This window comes from Electrona antarctica (assembly GCF_951216825.1).
Source record: "Electrona antarctica genome assembly, chromosome: 18".
NCBI classification, from domain to species: domain Eukaryota; kingdom Metazoa; phylum Chordata; class Actinopteri; order Myctophiformes; family Myctophidae; genus Electrona; species Electrona antarctica.
In genome coordinates this window covers 17363562-17384747 of record NC_136799.1, presented here as the reverse complement: position 1 = coordinate 17384747, position 21186 = coordinate 17363562, and the positions used below count along the sequence as shown (strand labels likewise).

The following is a 21186-nucleotide window of genomic DNA, read 5'->3' as shown; positions in this document are numbered from 1 at the left end:
AAAATGTCACATAAACGAGGATGTCAAACGTGTCATTTTAATATGAGGGGTTTTAGCACTATTATTATTGATCTCATCCCATCAAAAAAAATGGGATTCATGTTGAAAATTGGCAAATCTTCCATTGAATTTATCAGAAGTTTTTAATCAAGAAAAGTATATAAATGGTGACAAATGACACAATCACATACTGGGCAGTGGGTGTGTTACAAATGTGGAAAATATATCCATCAATTACTTTGAAATTGCATAACGTAAACTTCCTAAAATGATATAAATATAAAAACAAAATACAAATGTGAAGTAAGATACACAGATAAAATAACCCACAAGCCCACAAAAAGTGTAGAAAAAGGTGTTTGAAGAACCTAGCGGGTGTGCCTAGAACATATACAAACCAATTTAGGTTGATATTTAGGGAAGAAAAGGGTTTAATACAGGGTCTGACCCCAGGAGTGGCAAGGATAAAGGAGAGGGTTTAATACAGGGTCTGACCCCAGGAGTGGCAAGGATAAAGGAGAGGTTGAAGGTCCATAAAAACCTGGTTCAAATAGCATTTTCAAATAATACAATATACTGTATAGTGTTTATTTTATCCAACGTGGAGCAACCGATATGTGACATTTGACAAATTAAATGCTATGGCCCTATTAAAAACAAATATAGTTGGCCGTAAAACAGGGACATCGGCAGTTTCTGTACATTTTGGCAAAGTAAGGAAGTAGGAATACTAGGCGAATGACAAAAAAGTACTGTATACTATAACAAATCACGTTCAATCAATCATTGCACTGCCAAATGCTGGGGTAATCGGGTATGGATGCATTTTATGCCTTGATTAAACCAAATCCCCCATTTGTAACACTGTACAATACGGTAATAGATATGTGGCAAACTCCACCAATCTAGCAGTCCAAGAAGTATAAAACAAACACTTTGCAGGCTTTGAAAATACTTTTCGATCTAGGTGAGGGTCCCCGGGTATCTAGGGAGAAACCAGACACATGCAGGGCTAAACTGGTTTGGATGAGAGACAGCTGTCAATCTAACCTGGAAACGCAGGAACTTCTGCCAGTGTTCAAACTGTATGGCAGAGAGCAGCAGGGTGATTGGTAAAAACATTACATCAAACAAGTGATGGACAACAGGTACAACATGACCGATCAAGATGTAAGCACTTTTGGAGTTGTCAAGAGAGTCCTCTACCAGATAAATGTTCTGTACTGTCTCATAAATTTCATTACACCATGTACAGTATTAATGTGGAAGCCCAGTAAAAAATAAGAATTTAGTCTAAAGGCGCACAAACAGAACATCACAGTTGCGATTACAGTAGAAAGGAAAACAATACAACAATCGACTACATTCAACAAGCGTTCAACAAAAGCTATAAAGTGGGGAATCCTGCCATCACATCTACATGTAATAAAGAGTCCAAAGTCCACGTTCAACAAACTGGTGTACTGAGTGAGTGCTGACAGACATTACCTTGATTGTGTCCAGGACAGGTGCAGTGTCTCTGAGTATCTCAGAGTGTTCAGCACTAGACGAGACTGGTGCTGTATCCACCAGGACCTGCTTGGCTCGTTCTGCTTCCAGATCCTCCTCCTCCTCCCATGGACGACACAGATCGAGAACAGTCAATAACAATTAGCTACAAAAAACGAACTAACTCAAAAATTATGAAATCGCTAAATATTCACGAGACTTCATCTCTATCTTGCCATTAATTGTTTCATATCTAAAACAAAAAATAAAAGAAATAAAGTCTCTGTTATCAGCCAATGTCCTCCATACTCAATTTCTACAGAAAAAACATGAGCAAAGCACTTAAATTACAGCTATATATTACACTTTAATATGAATCATAATGGCCTGGGAGACAAAACTATTTTATTTTGCATGTTTATTTTTTGCATGTCTTTATAAACAATAAGAAAGATTACAGTATAAAATGTATCAATATAATTGGCTTTAGATAAGACAGCAGGTCGGTCTCTTACTTTGGCAGCTTTCTCTGCAGCGTCGGCCAGCCTCTCCATCTCTCTGTCCTTATTGTCCTGGCGTATGGCTTTCTCTTCTTGCAGTGTGGCCTCCAACTTGGCCTTATTGTCCACCTTAGACAGCTCCATCTCAGCTACAATCACCTGGGCCTCCTTCGTCTGGGCAGTGAGGGGTGCATTGAGAAAATTATGACGATTGATCATATATTGATAAAAGAGACAATTCTGAGAAAATACACTTTTCAATTATACCCACTCCTTAACAACCTAGGTCCTATATACTTGATGCTGACCGGGTTCCCCCAGTGGGCTGTACTTGGCCCCTTCCTTTTTCCCTCAACACCAAATCTCTCTTCCATAAATAGCCAATCTACAAGCTCACGTGGCGCATTGCGATGCATTGTGACCTTGCCTAAACATTAATAAATGTAAGAAAAAAAAAGAGAAAAAAAAGGATGTACAATATATGGCTGAAGCTGTAAATAGACACTGACATATTGATGCCTGTATGGTCCTTAAACTCACTTGAATAACTGGCCATCCTCCCACCTTCACTTCACACACGTAACAGATTCCTATTAAAACTACATATGAAATAGAGACACAGCCACGCTAGCGTACCACAATCTCAGGCAGGGTCTGCAGAGTGCTCTTGAGCTGGTCAGCAGGTGACAGGGTGTCAGGAAGGTACATGGCTCTGGACAGTAGCAGCAGGGAAGTGGGGATGTGCTGGTTTAGATGGAGCTCCAACCACTACAGAGAGACAAGCAGAAGTTGATGATGTTGTTTTGTCGTCAAATTAGGTCAAGTAAAACACACACACACACACACACACACACACACACAAACACACACATTACCTGGCTGAGCTGCTCTCTCAGTCGGTCTTCTGTGACTCCTAGAGCCCTCATTCCTCTGACTCGGCACGCAGCCTGGACCTCATTCACATTCAGACTCTCCACTCCCTCATCTGCTATCAGCTGGAAGAATGGACAGGACATCTTTTAGATTAGAAGACAGCCCTCGGCGCATTTTAGAAGATAGTACCAAACTGAGGTCAGAAACGTTAGTGTCAAAAATAGCAAGATCTACAAGCAACATGTGGCAATGTTTGTAGATCTATGCTTGCTATTTGTCATACAACAAAGTATATAGAGCATAACACTTAAACCCTATATAACCTCCAGCGCTCTATTACTTGGTCTGCTTCTTTTTCTCTTTATATAAAATCTATTTTCCCCAGCATGGACTCTAGGATTCATGATGTGGTTGAAGGGACAGTCATTCTACAATGACAGTGGTTCTCAAAGTGGGGTCCAGGCAGGGACCCTCTGGGTTCCTTGAAGGGGTTCCAAATGGACCCTTGGCGGTCTATAACTCTGAGTGCATACAAATTGACCCACAAGGGTCTATTTGGTTCCATTTGTACACTCTCTGAGTTACAGTTTGAGAACCACTGCTCAATTATATATTGTTACCTTGTCGTCGGCGCGGATGGCTCGGAGCTTCATGATGAGCTGGAAGCGCAGGAAGTTGTTGGTGCCGATGGACTGCAGCTCCAGCAGGCGACACAGCGCCACCAGCTGGGGTCTGGTCAGGTTATCCAGGGTCAACTCATCCTCAAACAGCTTGGAGAAACGGATGATCTGCTCGTTGCTGGGACGCTCCCCAGAGTTTCGGATCTAAGAGGAAGAGGAATGCAGTAGGGACAATTAACCACAAATAAATAAGCAGGTACGTCAAACAAGACATTTATGGCTCTATTTTCGTCCATGCTAAACCCCTTATGCCTAAACTACTTTGCCATTTTTCAATAGTTAAAATAGCCTCTACAAGCTCACACCTTTTTTTTTTTACTATTTTGAAAAACATTTTTGACTACGGTAGTTAAAATAGCCAAAGTAGTTTAGGCATAAGGGGTTTATCATGGATGAAAATATAGCCATTTGAACCAATTACCCTCATAAGTTAATCAATGAATGAATTAAGAAGCAATGTGATATACTTATATAGTGGCATTAACAAAATAGAGATGGAATAAATTCTAATAGATTTATTTTATAATCATCAAAATCAAATAGTCTGATTAATCAGTTAAGGCCTGTATTGTGCAGTACCTCGTTGTGCAATGGTGGTGAAAACAGCCTATCTACAAGCTCACAGTTCATTCTGAGCTTGTGGCTCTGATATTTTCACTACTACTAAAAAGTAACTGTTCATTAATTGTAATCGAGGCAAATATTTGAAATAATCGTGATTTGAGGTCACATATAATCCCTATAATCCAGTATGAGTGGATGTGGCCTATAGTGAAACACTTGAGGATGAGGAGACCGGAAGAGAGTGAGATGATGGACCCTATACTCACAGGGTACATTTGTACACCCTCTCTCGAATCTCAGGTAGGACATGATGATTAAGGATTGCAGCTTTAAATGAACGCTGTATATCCATCATATTGGAGAACATGTAGAGACCAACCGTCTGGAAGAAGGTGGAGAACTCCTCGGTGACATTGTCCTTGACAAGCCTGTTCCTCAGAGCGATCTCCTCCACCGTGTCCTGAAGGAACTTAGCCATCTCCAGTTTGACCCGCAGCTCCTTCTTCAACCTCTCCTCCTGAAACGAGGACACCCGTTAAACACTCCTCCTGACAATGCTGACAGTGACACACTTTAGACCAGTGATTAAAACGTATTCATGCCAAGGACCCCTAAATTGATACACATTAGGCCCACAGTTACATAACTGTGGGCTGGAGAGAGTGAAACCTATGATCTGAATAGTAGTGAAATTAAACTGTTCTTCATTTTGCCGAGGGCCTGCTGGAATCCCCTCAAGGACCACCTTGGGTTCCGCAAAGACTCCACTTTTATTTGTATTTTTCCCCCCTCCAAAGTTTCTTTATTAATAGTTCTTAAAGTTATTAAAGTCACATGTGGGTCAATAAAACAATAGCTTACAAAAAAGTGTATGTTACCCTTCCCTCCCCCCAAAGTTCCCACTCCGAAAGAGCCACAACCCTGGTGGAGACTTTTTAAAGTGTAATTTTTCCCTACATAAAATATTTGTTTCACACTCATTTACTAAAAGTCACTAAAACAGGCTGCTAAAAACAGAGGAAGCGGAATAGAAAAGGGGACAATAAAAGATGAAAAACAATAGAATAGCCATGCACCACTGCTGGGGCATTTTTGGAAGGACATAACTTTTACACAACTGTAAAAGTTGACCTGGGCTCAAGGTTGCAGGTTGAGGTCAAAAAGCCAGCTACTGTATGGTTAAGGATTACACGTCAAATGGGATTAAGGCTAGACCACGTTGCGGGTAAATTTAACCCTCATTAAGACCAGCTCATTAGAACTCTGTGGGAAGGTTTCAACTGTAGGTGAAAGGTCATGCTATACTGCAGTGCTCCTCAACCTGTGGGTCAGGACCCCCCAGGGGGTTCCCCAGATGATTAGTTTAATGTGCAACATTGTATTCTCACTCACCAGTAAATTAAACAACATATAGTTTAAGTGTATCTGCATATGTGTTTGTTTTTTGCAACAAAGAAGAAAAAATTATAATAATCTGTTTACTAAAGAGTTGGAGAGACTAGGACAGTAGGGCACCCCTGTCATTGAACAAAACTAGACCTGTACGTGCCACCGTAGAGCTATTTAACACTTAACAAAAAAAGAAAATCATTCACAGAACCTTTAATTTAACTTTGACGAGATTTGTACAGTCTCAGAGTTATAAATGGATGGATAGATGAACACTAAGGATTCTGTGTCAGTAATTTCTGGGGATGAAAATTAATACTACCTTCTTGGACTGAGTCTCGAAGGTGGACGGCAACATGTTGGGGAAGAGTTTCAATGCGACAGGAAGTAAGAACTCCATGAAGGGCACAATGATGAACACCAGGAAGGGGAGGAGCCTAAACACGTCAGCACACGTCCTCAGGAACTGGGGAGAAAAGGCTCGTTTAAAGTATTGGTTGACGGAGCACATATATTATACACAGAATCATTTAAATTAGTCATTTAAAATGGTTGATGACGACAAGCAGGAAAGAGAAGCCTTCAGATGTCTTCACGTTCTCAGAACTGCATAGGAAAACTTCAATAAACATATATTCGTAACAGAAAAAACAGGGCGAGAAGACATGAAAGACTTGACGATGTACTTAACATGCTTTTTGCCGTTAGGAATTTGTTAAGAATGAGGAAAAGGGTGTCTAAATTATCTGTTGCAATCAACTCAAGTTCATGAATTGAGTCTCCCAACTGGAGACTCCCGCCCGTCATGATTTTTCAATAGCTAAAGTATAACATAATGCTTAAAACACCAAAAGGGGTTCCCATTCAGAATGGATTCAACGTGTATGGTCTAACCGCTACACTAGGGCAGCCTTTTATGAAATGGAAATATACTAATCACTAATGGACCATTTCATACATATTCTTTTAATTATTTGTGAAAATGTATTTGAACATTGCACACAATAGACCAGAGCCTAGCTAGCTATCTCATAACATCCACCATTGCAGTTCTACTGAGTTCCACCAGGCTGTAGATTGTCCATGTGTCCAGCAGAGGACAGCGTTGAGCAAAGAGCAGCTACCAGAGAGATCTGTGAATAATGTTCAGCTCATTTCCTTTTGTCTTCTCCTACAATCACCCCACCCAACCCTCTTAATAGCAGCTTCGGCAGTCAGCACTTTTGACCCAATGACCTTACATCACTGTGGCAACAGAATCCTCCTAATTCACTAGTTTGCTATTTGTTCAGGAGCTGAAGACTGTAGTGAACATTCCGATTGTACCACTCTGTACCAGTCTTGTGTTATTGATAAGACACTTACGACAGCTGAATTGACAGTCCCAATTATTTTTGATACATATTGTGATCATGATTTTCATATCTGTCTGAATGATATTGGAAATATAATTTAATACTCTTAATATCTCCTGCCAACATATTAACCATTTTAAATGATAGCGTACTGTATATTCTACATGAAATCAATTGTTTCTGTACATGGTCAACACACCAGTATTGAATAACTGCTGACTGCCGAAAATATAATCACGATAAGAAATCATTACACATCAACTGTCCAGCTAATCAAATCCAACTTATCAAGTCAAATGACTTATACTTGGAGTGTTGTGTCTTGCACTGACCAATAGCCAATCTACAAACTCACAACTTGCTCGCAACGTGTTGGGAGCTTGTAGAAGGGGTATTTTCGGTGTCCAGAGAGGTGGGGGGAGGGGGGGGGGGGGGGGTAGGGTCTCAAGGGAGTCCACTCTCTGTCCACCTGCATGTCAGAGAAGCAGGGAGGAGTGAGGGATTTAGGCAGAGAGTGAAAAGGCCTTTGTCCTCAGCACCATTGACATGTATGCCACCTCACAGAGCTTCACTTAAGAAAAGAGGGATGTGGGTGGAGAGAGAGAGGAGAGAGAGAGAGAGAGAGAAGAAAAGAATACTTCTGATCTACAGCTCAAATGTAATATAGATGAAACGGGAGTTGGAGTGACTGGGTGGGTGAATACTAGAGAAATCCATAAGTTTCAGTTTGTAGTATGTACATATGCATAAGGAGAAGGGGGAGGTGGAAGAGAGAATGAGATGAAAGGAGGACATGTTTGAGGAAGAGAAGAGAGGGGTGAGCTACACTGCTACAGAATAAAACCCAGAGAGATCGGTAGGAATGTATTCTAATAATCAGATAGTCTTAGCGGGGTGGGGTGGAAGGACATGGCGAGGGGAGGGGAGGAGAGGAGAGAGAGGGCAGCCATGGAAGGCTGGGTGAATGAATGAATGAAGGGAAAGAAGGATTTCCATCCATCTATATATTGTTTCATTCCAAGTTCTCACAACGTTCCAAAATCGTACACTACACATCACATATAAATTATATATCTCATGAAGACAGGAAGGGAGAGAACTGCATGCGTGTGTGTGTGTGTGTGTGTGTGTGTGTGTGTGTGTTTTTCTGACAGATTAAACATTGAAAGACCCTGCAGGCTGAGGCCTGTGTGAGTGAGTGAATATGAAAAGAGAAGAGATTAACAAGCCAGAGTTGAATGGAGGAAGTCTGTGGGTCGGGGAGTGCACCTCCCAAGGAGTGAGCTGCATTTGAAAAGGTGTAGATGGGGTGTGATGAGGGCCCGGTGGGGGGCAGGGGCACAAGCCCCACGATTACCATGGGGTTTGATGAGAGGGCCCAATGGGGCCAGGGGCACAAGACCCACGATTAACACCGTTTTTTGTGGAGATCACCCACTGTACTACTGTAGGAGCTTGGAGCCTTTTGCCACACAAACTCCCCAGTTTACATGGGGAGTTTGTGTGGCAAAAGGCTCAAAGTGCAATAGTTGTGTAGCATGTGGTGCTGTAATGTTGGCAGTTACACTAGGTCAATCTCAATGTCTTTGCTATTTATAAGAAGGGTGAGAAGGGTGACCATATTTTGAAACACCCAAACTGTTACCCTAATGTGCATGTTTTTGCATGCAAATGATGATGTAAGTGCACTTTAACGTGTACACACACTATTTAGACATTTTATTCAGGAGTGCTGAAAACAACTATTCAACTAAAATCAGGACAACTTCATTGTAAATGTTGAAATGTTTGTATACAGATATTTGTCAGGACACCCAGCTTGAAATCGGGAAAGTCAGACTATTGGTATGTATTATAATGTTTTTTATCATGTATAATTTCAGCATTTAGCCACCATTAGGCCTCTTCTCCAGAGTGACTTGACAGGTCGGACTGCAAGGTCGTGCCATAAACAAAATGTCACAATGATTCAACTGCATAAGATATAGATCAGCTATTTTTGCTAAATGTTCAACCTAGGAGAGAGATGCTACGGTTGAACAACATACAGTATTCGAGTAGTAGAATTTCCAAGGATTTCCAGCACATCCCGTACAAACCCAGAGTACAAGGGCACGTTCTCCAACAAAGGTGTGAGAGTCCAGGGTGTAATCGCAGGAGCACACACAGCTGCTTAACAAGAATACTCATGCCTTGCCAGTGATGTCTGCTAGACTGCTATGTCTGCGTGACCAGTGAACTGCATGACCCGAGTTCAGCCTGCTCACCTTCCCTGTAAGGACACAGTAAGTAGCCTTGCCGAGCCATGAGGCCCATAGGGCAGGAGCCTATCTCCTGTTTCTGTAGCGTGAGGCAGCTTGATGTACAAGTACACCCCCGGCCTGGACATGACGCTAGTATGTCGCAGGGACTTACCCTCAATCCAACCCTTGATGCCGAGTGTCAAGCAGGGAGGCACTGGGTCCCATTTTTAGAGTCTTTGGTATGACCCGGCCGGGGATCGAACCCCGACCTCCCAGTCTCAGGGCGGACACTCTAACCACAAGGCCACTGAGCTGGTAAGGACACAGGGACAGGGGTAACCCCCCTTCCCAACACTGGCTTAATGCCTTTGGACATAATCCAATCCCGACCTTCTAAGAATATAACATGGCATGTTGCCTAGAGACAGTCATAATGTTATGACACAGGAAAATGCAAGTGAAGGGACAGTGACATCACAGTGTGGTAACAATTACGCTCATTTATGTCACTCAAAGTCACAGCAAAAATAAGGGCTGCGCTGACTGGGAAAATCTGGGCCAATGCTGATGTTTACAATATCAATTTGGTACAATTTTGTTGTTATTCATTCCCACAGGGAAATAAATGGATTTTCTCAGACGCCCGCCCGCCCCCCCCCCCCCCCCCCCCCCCCCCCTACAGGAAATGTAGCTGTGATCAGCCACAGTCACTTGAACAAGTCCACTGAACAATAGCTAGTTGTACAGCAAAATATTTTGTATACAAATTAACCATGTGCAGTCCAAATTTACCAGCAACTGGCTGATGGTTTGTGTTAAGTTCTCATCTTGCACTGCCAAATTATTATTTTATTTCATATTGTAAATCATTGCTGCTCAGTATGTGATATATTTGTGATGTACATGTGTAGAATTATCCCTAAAACCTTATAATGCAATGTACCAATGCTTAGTTGTTTTGGTTACATATTGAAAGTGAATAAGTGAAACTGCCACTGCCACGCAGTATTTGAATGGGCTACTGTAATTCCAAATATCTCAAGTACCTGCAGCTGGATGAGCTGTCCAGCTTTAAAAAGGTCTTTTAAATTGCTTACTTTAAAACTTATTTTTAGGAGGCACCCGCTGGCCAAGTAGTCCAGGCACATGCCACATATAGGCTTTGGCCTGACAGCGCATTGCGTGTTCGAGTCCCGTTCATGACGACCTTTGCTGCATGTCTCTCCCCTTCTCTCTCTCCCCCTCTTTCCTGTTATGTCAATCTCCACCAAAAAACAAATCTTAAAAAAAAACACTAAAGGCCTTTCCGGAATTAAACATTTAAAAATGTATTATTTTTTTGCATTTTATACATCTGATGTGATCAAGATATTCTTCTATTTTATGTATTTATATATTAATTGAGTTAGCCCTCTTTGTCTCTGTTAAACATAATCTTTGATCTTTATGAGGACCAGGCTTTTGATGACTTCTAAAGTGCAAAGTATACTTTTTTTTTGAATACTTCTGATTTTACTGTCTAGATTAGAGGTAGGAGTAAGGTTTCTACTGCAAGCTAGTTTGAATCCCTGGCTAAATAATTCACTGAACTCAGGACAGGAGAATGAATAACTAGCACTGTCTCTCTCAACCAATACCATCAAAGTACCTTACAGTTAATCATTTCACCCACAGTTGTTCCAGTGGAACAGTTGTGCGTCAACTAGCAGAACAGTGTGGTTGCTCTGGGGATCTGCCAGGAACTGAATAAAAGTTAAAGGAAGGAGCTGTAAAAAAGAGCATTTAGCATCAAAATCTTTCCCTAGTTAAAGGAAGATTTGAAAAGATTGGAACAATTAATAAAACTAGCAGACTGATATTGTTGTGGTAACAGCAGGTGAAGACTTTGTACTGCTCTGGGCCATATATGGATATAATCTCACAGATGATTCTTTTAGGTGCTGTGTAGATATCACTGAACTTTGATGAATTTATCCAAATAAAAAGAAATTGACCAATAAAGAGACTGCTCAATTTGAATTCTCTATTTGTCCACCTGTATCGACTCCCTCTTTGTAACTGGTCACCCGTTTCTGTAAACACAATTATTTCCTCCCGAGGCTCCCGTTGACTCCTTAGTCCTTACCTGTCTTCTCTCTCGTCGGGACAGCATGTTTCCATTCAGGACCCTCCAGAGCATGCGTCCTGCGATGGTAGTGTCTACCCAGAGCAGCCTGAAGCCATTGTAATAGTGTTTGATCTCGTCCACCACCCTTTGTGGTATCGTCCGCCTAACGGGCTCAGCGTCCAGCGTAGGACTATAGACGGGACCACCCTCCTCCAGCTTCTTGTTCCTGTCCTTGAGTGAGCGGAGTGACTTCTCCACCTTCGAGTCGTCCCACTTCCTCTGTGTCGTGTGTATCCATCGCATGCTACCTCGGGTGTCCTGGTGCCGCTGCCGTCGCCAGGTTACCGTCCCCTGGCTCACCCCCGTGATGGCCGGGTATGAGGACGAAAAGGCCCCAACCGTGTAGAGGCTCTGGGAGTCCATGGTGTGGGGAGTCTGTGGACCGTACATGTCTGGTAAGGGGAGAGAAGGTCCGAATGTGTAGGGCTGGGCCAGGCTGCCAAGTTGAAGGCCATCCATTCTATCAGAGGTATTAAAGATGACAAGATATGCAGATTAAAGAATGAAACAATAATGGTTTTACAGCAGGAATTTAACATGGCAAGTAGAATGCATATGGGTTTGTTGGTCTACATATCTACATATATCTACGCCGGGTAAAGATTTGAAGGGTTTATACTATAGTACCAAAAGTAGATATTCACTCGACACAACTTTATCAATTTAATGATGGTACATTTTAGGAGGATAGCAGGCAACTTAAGTGGCTTGTTGACAGAATAGCAGCATTGTATTTTATAGAATATTATGATAATCTTCTGATGTTTGGAAGTTTCTAAATAGAAATTCATTGTAGTCTATTCCACAATTAATTTCTGGGTCAAATAGTCTCCTTTTTCTTGTCATAAAATGAGTTGCTGACACTACATTATTCAGTGTAATTGGCTTACTTCTGACTGGAGAGTCGGAGTGCTGTGCAGTTGAAACAGGCACCATCTTGAAGTTTCCCTAGAAAGTAAAGGCAAACAACATGAACAGCTGGGTACTGATAACAAGCCCTTAGGCATGTGTTCACACACACAGTGCTCGATTTTACATCTCACACATAATATAGAGATATAGAGATAACCTACAGTAATGTTGGGGCAGGTACATTTCTCAATCAAATTAGGCTGAAGTTCCATTAGCAGGGATACGAAAAAAGAAAATTCTGAAAAACTGAAATGTGTTTTGTTAGGCCAAGTGAAATGTTGTGAAAGGAGCCCCCCACCCCACACCAGCGGTCTGTTTGCTTGACAATTATCAAAATATGTAAAATTATGATGTTTAAGTATTATTATTTGAAAAATAAGGCCTAGTGGGCCTCACTAGGCCAAAATGTGTAGCCGAAACGCGTTCGCCGTTTGCTCGTCAGAGGTAAATAAATGAATCATGTGAAAAGGACATGTATTGAGTGCTGGCATCTTCTTCCCTTTCTGATGTATCATCGAGCCTTGCACCTAGAAGGATCTTTCTCTAACCTCTTCGCCAGTCTTTTTCTCCTAAGTATTATTTTAAAACCTGCTGTTACACATACAGCCTACCAGTTGAGGAAACCGCAGAGTGAGGCTTATTTTAACATTTGCTTTTATGAAATATCCAAGACCACTGAGGCTCTTGAATGTTTTTGTTAAATTAATAAAGCAAAAAAAAAAGTGCCAATATGTCCCATTTGTTCCTTGCTACTGATGGGAGAGTTGGTTCTTCTGTTGAGCACAGATAATAGCAACTTTGGCACATTTCACATGGGAGTTGAGACTGCCCCACAAATGCATTCCACAATTGCATTATAAATGGGACATCATTGTAAAGAGAAATAGATACGTTTTCTAATTATATCAGATACAATGCTACATGTACCGTAACAACAGAAATATGAACAACAAAACACCCATTTGTTTTGTTAGGAACTTATAAAGACTTAATTAAATACCGAGTTGTGGCCATTTAAAGTGTCATCTGAAGAGTACCACAAACCTATGGTCGGAACCGTTTGTTATTATTTTCACCCCCTGTGCAAGGCTACATTATGGAACCAGGACATTCATTCACGGGAGGCCCAGGGAGGGAGACCTGAATTACTGGAGGCACCTGTCAGGGTAAACGTGGTACAATACACACGTACTGAGGGAGGGGTCAGCCCTAAGATCTCTACAGACCAATCACCTCTGAACAGATAGCCTGAGTGGACACGCCTCTTACTGCATTTTGTCACATGGCCTACAGTCCAGTAAGCTCGCGTCCAATAAAGCCAGGGTGGAACATGACAGGCCAGGGCTTATAGCCAGTAGGACACAGAGTTTACTGGAATGGTGTCAGCTTTGTGTGAATGTGTATTGAGCTACTGTAGCTAGCTAGCGGTTACACAATCTACAGAAAGAAAGGCCTAGAAATACAGTAGATCACCTGCTCTGTGGAAAGTACCAAATAGCCTACAGTATTTCCTACTGCAACACTTTTGCTTGTAATGTTCTGAGCTACTTCGTTTTGGTTCCATAACTTCCATTCCCTATTGCATACATTATTCAAACATGCTTATAATCAAGCAAGCAATTGAATTAAGTAAGTAAGGCTCATTGATTGTATGGCATAAATATTAAACAAAACATGAACTTTTGGGTACACATCTCATCTCATCTGGGTCAAGCCTACCCTATAGGGGGCGCACACCATTTATAGTTCCTCCAAACTTCAATGTAAGATTGCAACAAAATGACACAATCCTGTTCTTGGGACAGATTTATTAAATTAGGCTCTCGAACATTTGAAGTTCTAGTTATAATTACAGAATGAGTGAAATACAATGTAAACTGATGCAAATACATTTTACCATAACTGTTGCAAAACTCCTAGTCCTACACCTAGGCTAATAAGGCTATTACATTACATGTGGAGTGGACAAATGTGCACCAAACGCGCACGTTTATGTGCATTACCTCCAGGGTTAGGTTTGGGTCGCGAGTGAATGGCAGCATTATCCATTGAAGGGACAGAAATGCCATATACAAACCCAGTGGTGGAAAGTAACTAAGTACATTTACTTAAGTACTATTCTTAAGTACAATTTTGAGGAATTTGTGCTTTACTTATTAGTATTTCCAATACTTCTACTCCACTACATCTCAGAGCCAAAATGTGTACTTTTACTCGACTACATTTGAAAAAGATTTTGAAAACATACATTAACCACACATTATATATATATATATATATATATATATATATATATATATATATATTTCGGCCATTTGAAAATAGCAGATTTACAAGTTCACAATGTGTCGCGATGCGACACATTGTGAGCTTGTAGATCAGCACACATCTACAAGTACACATTTTGAATTTGTGAAATGGGCCATTCTGCAATAAGAGTACTTTTAGTACTTTGAGTACATTTTGAATACGGGACTTATTTGTAACGGAGTACATCTACATTGCAATATTTATACTTTTACTTAGGTAAAACATTTGAGTACTTTTTCCACCACTGTACAAACCCTGTATAACCACACCATTAAAAAACAATCACAGACCTGACATTTAGTTTCCTGCAAGTCAGTGTGACAGGCAGCCTGAGGCGACACCCACAGCCTGTAGTATTATGATCCTAAAACTGACACACCTAAGCTGTCCAATAATAAATTACAGTGTACAGTGGAAACAATTAATCACCAAAGACTGACCTGTGGCTATGTGGAATATCTGCCTCACAGAATAAGGGTTAGTGTGTAAAAATGTCCAAGACTACAGTAGGTCATACATGATCTATTCTAAATGTATGATGTAAAATCTGTCACAAATCTAAATGCATGTATATCATGTAGCTTATAGATACTATCTCATTTAAAGATAATGAATGATGGCTGATAGATTTATAAACATGTATTTTAGGTGTGTGGGAAAAAAATCGATTTGAATCGCAATTTATAAATGATTCAAAATCATTGACTACTAATGGGAAATATGTACCCATTCCCTATGCTATTCAGTTTTAATTAGTGCCTATGTGCATGGCTCAGATGTCATGGTGATGGGTGAGAAAGTGGCATTGTAGACTTTGAGGGTGGCCATAGCAATTAGCAAGTGGTTAGATGGTCTGTAACCGGTTCACATACTGTCCCATTCAGTATACGTGTCGACTAGGTCAGGGGTTCCCATAGTTGGGATCGTGGTGCACCAACGGTGGGGTCGCAAAAATATTTTAGGTCATCAAAAAATCTTGCCACACTAAATGAAAGCCCTGCGCCTGTTTATCCATTCGCCATAATTACTGTACAGTCTGCATGAAATACTATGTCATTTCACAGTGATGCAAATTACATCACATTTTCACACACACACACACACACACACACACACACACACACACACACACACACACACACACACACACACACACACACACACACACACACACACACACACACACACACACACACACACACACACACACACACACACACACACACACACACACACACACACACACACACACACACACACACACACACACACACACACACACACACACACACACACACACACACACACGGCGTAGCGTGGCGCTAGAGTGAGACCGGCCAAAGGCCGGTCGAATTCTAGTTATAATAATTACAGAATGAGTGAAATACAATGTAAACTGATGCAAATACATTTTACCATAACTGTTGCAAAACTCCTAGTCCTACACCTAGGCTAATAAGGCTATTACATTACGTGTGGAGTGGACAAGGGTTAGGTTGGGGGTCGCGAGTGAATGGCAGCATTATCCATTGGATATGGAGTAGGTGTCCTTTGAGCAAGACCCTTAACCCTAACCCTCCCCCGTGCCTCTGAGCAGCAAGCAGCTAGGTGAAGCTTGAACTGAATTTCCCAAGGGATTAATAAAAGCATTCTTCTCCTTCTAAAGGCAGCTATGCTCTCACAGATGGTGTAGAAGTCACACACAGGCCCATATTTATGATGTTCTTAAGAAACTGCATGATCTTTTTATCTGCTAATCTTTTAGTGCCCGACCGATATATCGGCCACCGATGTGGCCTCATTTGGCATATCGGGTCATATCGTATCTGTGAAATGTCTACCGATATGTATCATACCGATCAGTCAGGGCTCCTCGTCTCTTGTTGGAAATTGGTTTAAAAAAGCAGCTGTCTGAACTACTGTCACTGTACCTTAACCTTTACATAATTAGTCAAATTATTTGCAAAATCCACACAAGGTCAGTTTTCATTCCAGCTCAAAACTTCACTATATCGGTTGCATATCGGTTATCAGTGATTGTCCCCTCTCTAAAAGTCGGTAGGGCCCTATAATCTTTACGGCTTCAGACTAACACTACAGAATAGCTACGACATAACTGTGCCAAGACATGACTGATAAAACACTGCACATTGGACAATGGTCAGCAGTTGTGCCAGTTTGTGTTGCCGTTATTGGATATGGTATTGCTTTGCCTTCTAAAACAAGCCAAATGCCTTTAATCCAGAGTTATAAATTAACTTTATTTCCAAATCCCTGATGGGCCTCACTGTGGTCATGTACTGTAATGTTTTGACCTAACCAATAGTTAGTGGGAACCAACAGAGGTCTTTACAATTCTAAGTGAATCCTAAAGCTTTATTTATTATGTGATTGCCCTTAACAAGGTTTATATCCATAATATAGAGCATTTTATGTAGACATAGCACTCTATAGTGTATACAAAAAGTTTCATTATATATTCCACCGTTAGGTTCTCAGCTTACGTATGATTCATGATGACTATTTTTAAGTATTTGATGTATTATTACCATGTTTTTGTTCTTGCTTACTGTAAATCGCTCTGGAAATTTAAGAGCATCTGCTAAATGCCTAAATTGTAAATTGCAGTTCTGCTTAAGCCCGGCTTACATGCTTCATTGTACAAATATGCACTCCACAAGCTCACAATATGTGACAATCGTGTAGAGACAATCACATAATGACAGTGTCCGAATGTAAATCCTTACAGATTGTTTATTAGCAGAGTTCAACCTAACAGTATTTAGGCCATGTATTTAAAGCCTTCCAAGTTATGTGATGTCCACAAGATGGTCATATTTCGGCAGGTCACCAATTTCACCATAACACTGCCATGCTGGAGTAATAGTGTGTGAGTGAGCGAGTGGCCAAGATTTTGGCCAAATTCCAATACCCCAAATCTCAGCCACTCGCTCACTCACACTCAGGTCACCAGTCACCACCCAGTGACCCAGGTCAAGGAAGAACCCGACACAGGGCAGCTTCCTTAGTATAGGTATTTATTCCTCCAAATAGAACACCACCTTGAAATCATCCCAAATCCCAATAACATGTTACACAGGAGAGCAGATGACTCCTTTGTCCGGACAGTGGCTCTCCCTCTGTTTGTGGTGATGACTGATTTATCCTGTTGTGCCTTCACTTTATTTACCCTTAACTGGATATAAACTGAATATGACCTTAACCAGGAGAGGAACTAGGACTTTCACCGTTTTCATTTCAGGATGGTCTAATCCATCCATCTTCAACCGCTTATCCGTAGTCGGGTCATGGGGGCAACAGCTTCACCAGAGTGCTCCAGAGTGACTTCCCTCTCCAGAGCAACATTAGTGACTTCCTCCTGATCCCGAGACGTTCCAAAGCCAGTGAGTCGATGCATTTACTCCAACTGCGCCTTGGTCTGCCCCGGAGGTCGAGGACCTCCCTAGGGAGACGCACGAGACACATCCTAACCAGATGCCCGAACCACCTAAGCTGGCTCCTTTCCAGGCGAAGAAGCAGCGACTCTACTCCGAGTCTCTCTCATGTGACTGAACTTCTCACCCTATCTCTAAGGGAAATGCCAGCCACCCGTCGAAGAAAACTCATTTCGGCCGCTTGTATTCGCGACCTTATTCTTTCGGTCATGACCCACATGGAAGACAGAGCTTTGCCTTCCGGCTCAACTCTATTTTTGTCACAACAGTGCGGTAAAGCGACTGCAATACCGCCCCTGCCGCTCCGATTCTCCAGCTGATCTACTTCTCTGTGCTCCCCTTACTCGTGAACAAGGTAATGCCTCATTCCCTACCTGGACTGCATAATCCAGCGGTTTCCTGCTGAGAATCATGGCCTCAGATTTGGAGACGCTGATCCTCATCCCAGCCGCGGGATGCGGCTGCGAACCGGTCCAGTGAGAGCTGAAGGTCTAATGGATGGTCTATTGATTACATTTAATGTTCTGTAATGGTACAGATACAGACTACCGATCCCCGAACTACAATGCTCAACAGTCAACAGTAAGCCTCTCAGGACTGTCAGTTAAATGTCTGGAATATACCGTAGATGAAATCCAGAGCTGAATTCTGACAGATGATTGATGCTGCTGTACAGTATCACTCATTGGAATGCAGTGTACACTGTACAGCAAGTGCTGTAGTGGCTGCTTGGACCATCTGGTTGAGATGTGGGTCATTTAAGGCTAAAATAGACACAAACCTCCTTTGCGGAAGCCCCTGCTTTCTCTGAATGGGCCTTAAGCCAAGAGGCATGCTCTCAGACTTCTCACAGACACACAAATCACCCCCTATATCATATCCTCTCCCTGACTTCCCCTCACATCTATTTATATCCCCAGTCTCAATGCATAGAGTATATTACTACAAGACCTATAAATAAATTATTCTACTGCGTTCCTTGCATCACTAACTAGCTCACTGACAGTCATCATATAGCTGAGTAAAGTGTTTGACAACACATGCCACGAGGTGTATAATGACCTTAAGGTCAGGCCCAGCTATACAACTCTGCTGTGTATAAACACATGCCAGTCCTCAGTCTGAAGTATAGACTGAACATTCTGCATTAGTCTTTGTGAAGCCTCTCAAGAGGTCTGACAGACAGCTAGATAATGGAATCATGATCACCACCATGGTTAGCTTAGCTTAGCAGCCCGTCATTCTAGCTTAGTTTGGAATCTAACATACTGGTGGAAATTTCCACCCAGGTCTGTGTTGCCATGGTAGCCAAAACAACCTACAACTGATGACGACTAATGTAAGTTTACAATGTGAACATTCCTCTAAAAATACACAGTAAGGACGGAACAAATGGTCTAAATGGTGATTAGTGTATGTAAAATATGCAATTAGGCTCCAAAGGGGAAGAAGGGCTATTACAAAGAATTAGGTTCCTGTTTTCAGTGTTTCCACATTGTATGCAGAGAACTGGAGGCTCGCGATCAAATCAACCCGTTTCGTTTCAGTTTACAAAATGTGTGTCTCGCTTGTACTGTCCAAAAGACCATGGTTACGGTTTGGGAGGGCAAACCATAATTGCGTTACCGTCTGCCTTGGACAGAGAGCTCTTGAGTACAACAGTGCCATCAGCAGACTGCAGGAGGATGCTGCTGCCGAAACCAACTTGTCCTCACATAACCTGAATCACATTCACCCCTCCTTTTCTATGAAGGTGCAGACGGTACCTTAAACGACCCCCTTTCAGCACGTGATATACACACACAGGCCATACAAAAGTATAAACACCTCGAACACAAAGGGACTCAGGTTCATAACGTGATATTATTAAATATTTACAAAAATATATAAATAAATACTGGGTAATTTCCAAATAGTTACAGAAGATGCGCATTTATGCCATCATCACAACATCGCAGCATCATTCGTCATCCATCTCTCTGCACCACCTGCCTATGAAAATGACAGCCTTTAACACACGTTCACCACCAAATAGATGTTAGCCTTAATTAATGAGTAAGTTGGGAAAATATTTAAATAAAAGTGTACCACCGGTCACTTACCTTTTCCTTTTCTGAATTCGTTCTTTAATGACCTGGATGTTTTGATCAGAGGTAGTCGAGACCTGCTGGTAAACAAGATTAACGCCATTTGTGTCACTATAGCTAACGTTGACGGTTACAGCCAAGAGAAGACTAACCCAGCTAACCAGTTAGCTCTGGTTAAATGTACAACGAAACGCCAGGGGCCGTTTAACGGACGACTAACAAGTTACATGAGGTCCACCGACGTCCCTATTGCGTTTTAACAAGCTAACACACACATAAAGAAGTAATGTGTGAAGTTCCTCCGTCCCATGTCCTGCTGTGTGCTGCCCTTGTGGTCGATGATGATGACAGCTGCCCCGCCGGTTCGTAAACGGGTCGAACTCCACAGCTAAACGAATGACGTCGAACTAATAATGACTGGCCAGACAAGCGACCAAAGCTTGGCAACCCACATCCGTGCTGATGATTTGAAAATAAAAGCTTATGTTTCAGGTCGATTGACTTTTGAAAGTCAAGTTAGTCAACAATCTGAAAAATGATTTTGCTATTAATAACTTCACAGTCTAAAACGGCATCCCTTGAGGTAATGTTCATGATAATGTGTTGTTGCTATATCATGTCCATTATAGCCATAGCCAAACCATGAATTAAAGCTAAGTATATACTTTATACGGTAACATAATGATGTTTCCGTTTCAGAGACATTTTTCCTTACCAAAATCTTAAACTAAAATCTGTTCAAGTGAGATAGAGGTTGCATGGCGACTGTGGGCAATATTAATCAACAGGGTAAATCTATAAAACCAAATTGCCCTCACACTTCCAATGATGAAATGAAATGAAATGAAATCTATATTTACCCAGGGTATCTGGGCTAAGCTCAAGAACTTGTTTCCAGCCAGGCCCTGCTCATAGAACACATTTCATCGTAGTGGTTGATGCCTTGTTCAAGGGCATTTCAGCGGTGGTAATTTTAACGTGTCGGACGGCTGGTTCGAACTGGGAACCTTCCGGTATCTAGACCGCGCCGCTATCCGTTCGGCCACCGCTGCCACATTATTATTATTATTATTATTATTATTATTATTATTATTATATTTGTATTATTATTTAGGATATTGTATTATTAGTCGTCTCGTTTACATGGTCCACTTCTTTGGATG

General features: G+C 41.6%; 1 protein-coding gene across 6 annotated transcripts in view; it reads right to left on the bottom strand.

Annotated features, from left to right (window-relative positions):
* letm1 (leucine zipper-EF-hand containing transmembrane protein 1) overlaps nucleotides 1-20460 on the bottom strand; it is a 28248-nt gene extending 7788 nt beyond the window's left edge. For 2 of the 6 annotated variants that reach the window (XM_079528942.1, XM_079528944.1), the window contains exons 1-11: nucleotides 20039-20460; nucleotides 12150-12207; nucleotides 11218-11719; nucleotides 5817-5960; nucleotides 4485-4622; nucleotides 3482-3685; nucleotides 2864-2983; nucleotides 2625-2756; nucleotides 2004-2162; nucleotides 1489-1614; nucleotides 1051-1083 (exon numbers count right to left, since the gene is read on the bottom strand). In XM_079528942.1, coding sequence (XP_079385068.1) covers nucleotides 1051-1083; nucleotides 1489-1614; nucleotides 2004-2162; nucleotides 2625-2756; nucleotides 2864-2983; nucleotides 3482-3685; nucleotides 4485-4622; nucleotides 5817-5960; nucleotides 11218-11719; nucleotides 12150-12207; nucleotides 20039-20126 — 1704 coding nt within the window. In that variant the 5' untranslated portion in view covers nucleotides 20127-20460. The remainder of the gene's footprint in view (nucleotides 1-1050; nucleotides 1084-1488; nucleotides 1615-2003; nucleotides 2163-2624; nucleotides 2757-2863; nucleotides 2984-3481; nucleotides 3686-4484; nucleotides 4623-5816; nucleotides 5961-11217; nucleotides 11720-12149; nucleotides 12208-20038) is intronic. The other 4 variants (XM_079528945.1, XM_079528947.1, XM_079528943.1 and 1 more) reach the window with 3 other exon arrangements.
* Between the last annotated feature and the right edge of the window lie 726 nt (nucleotides 20461-21186).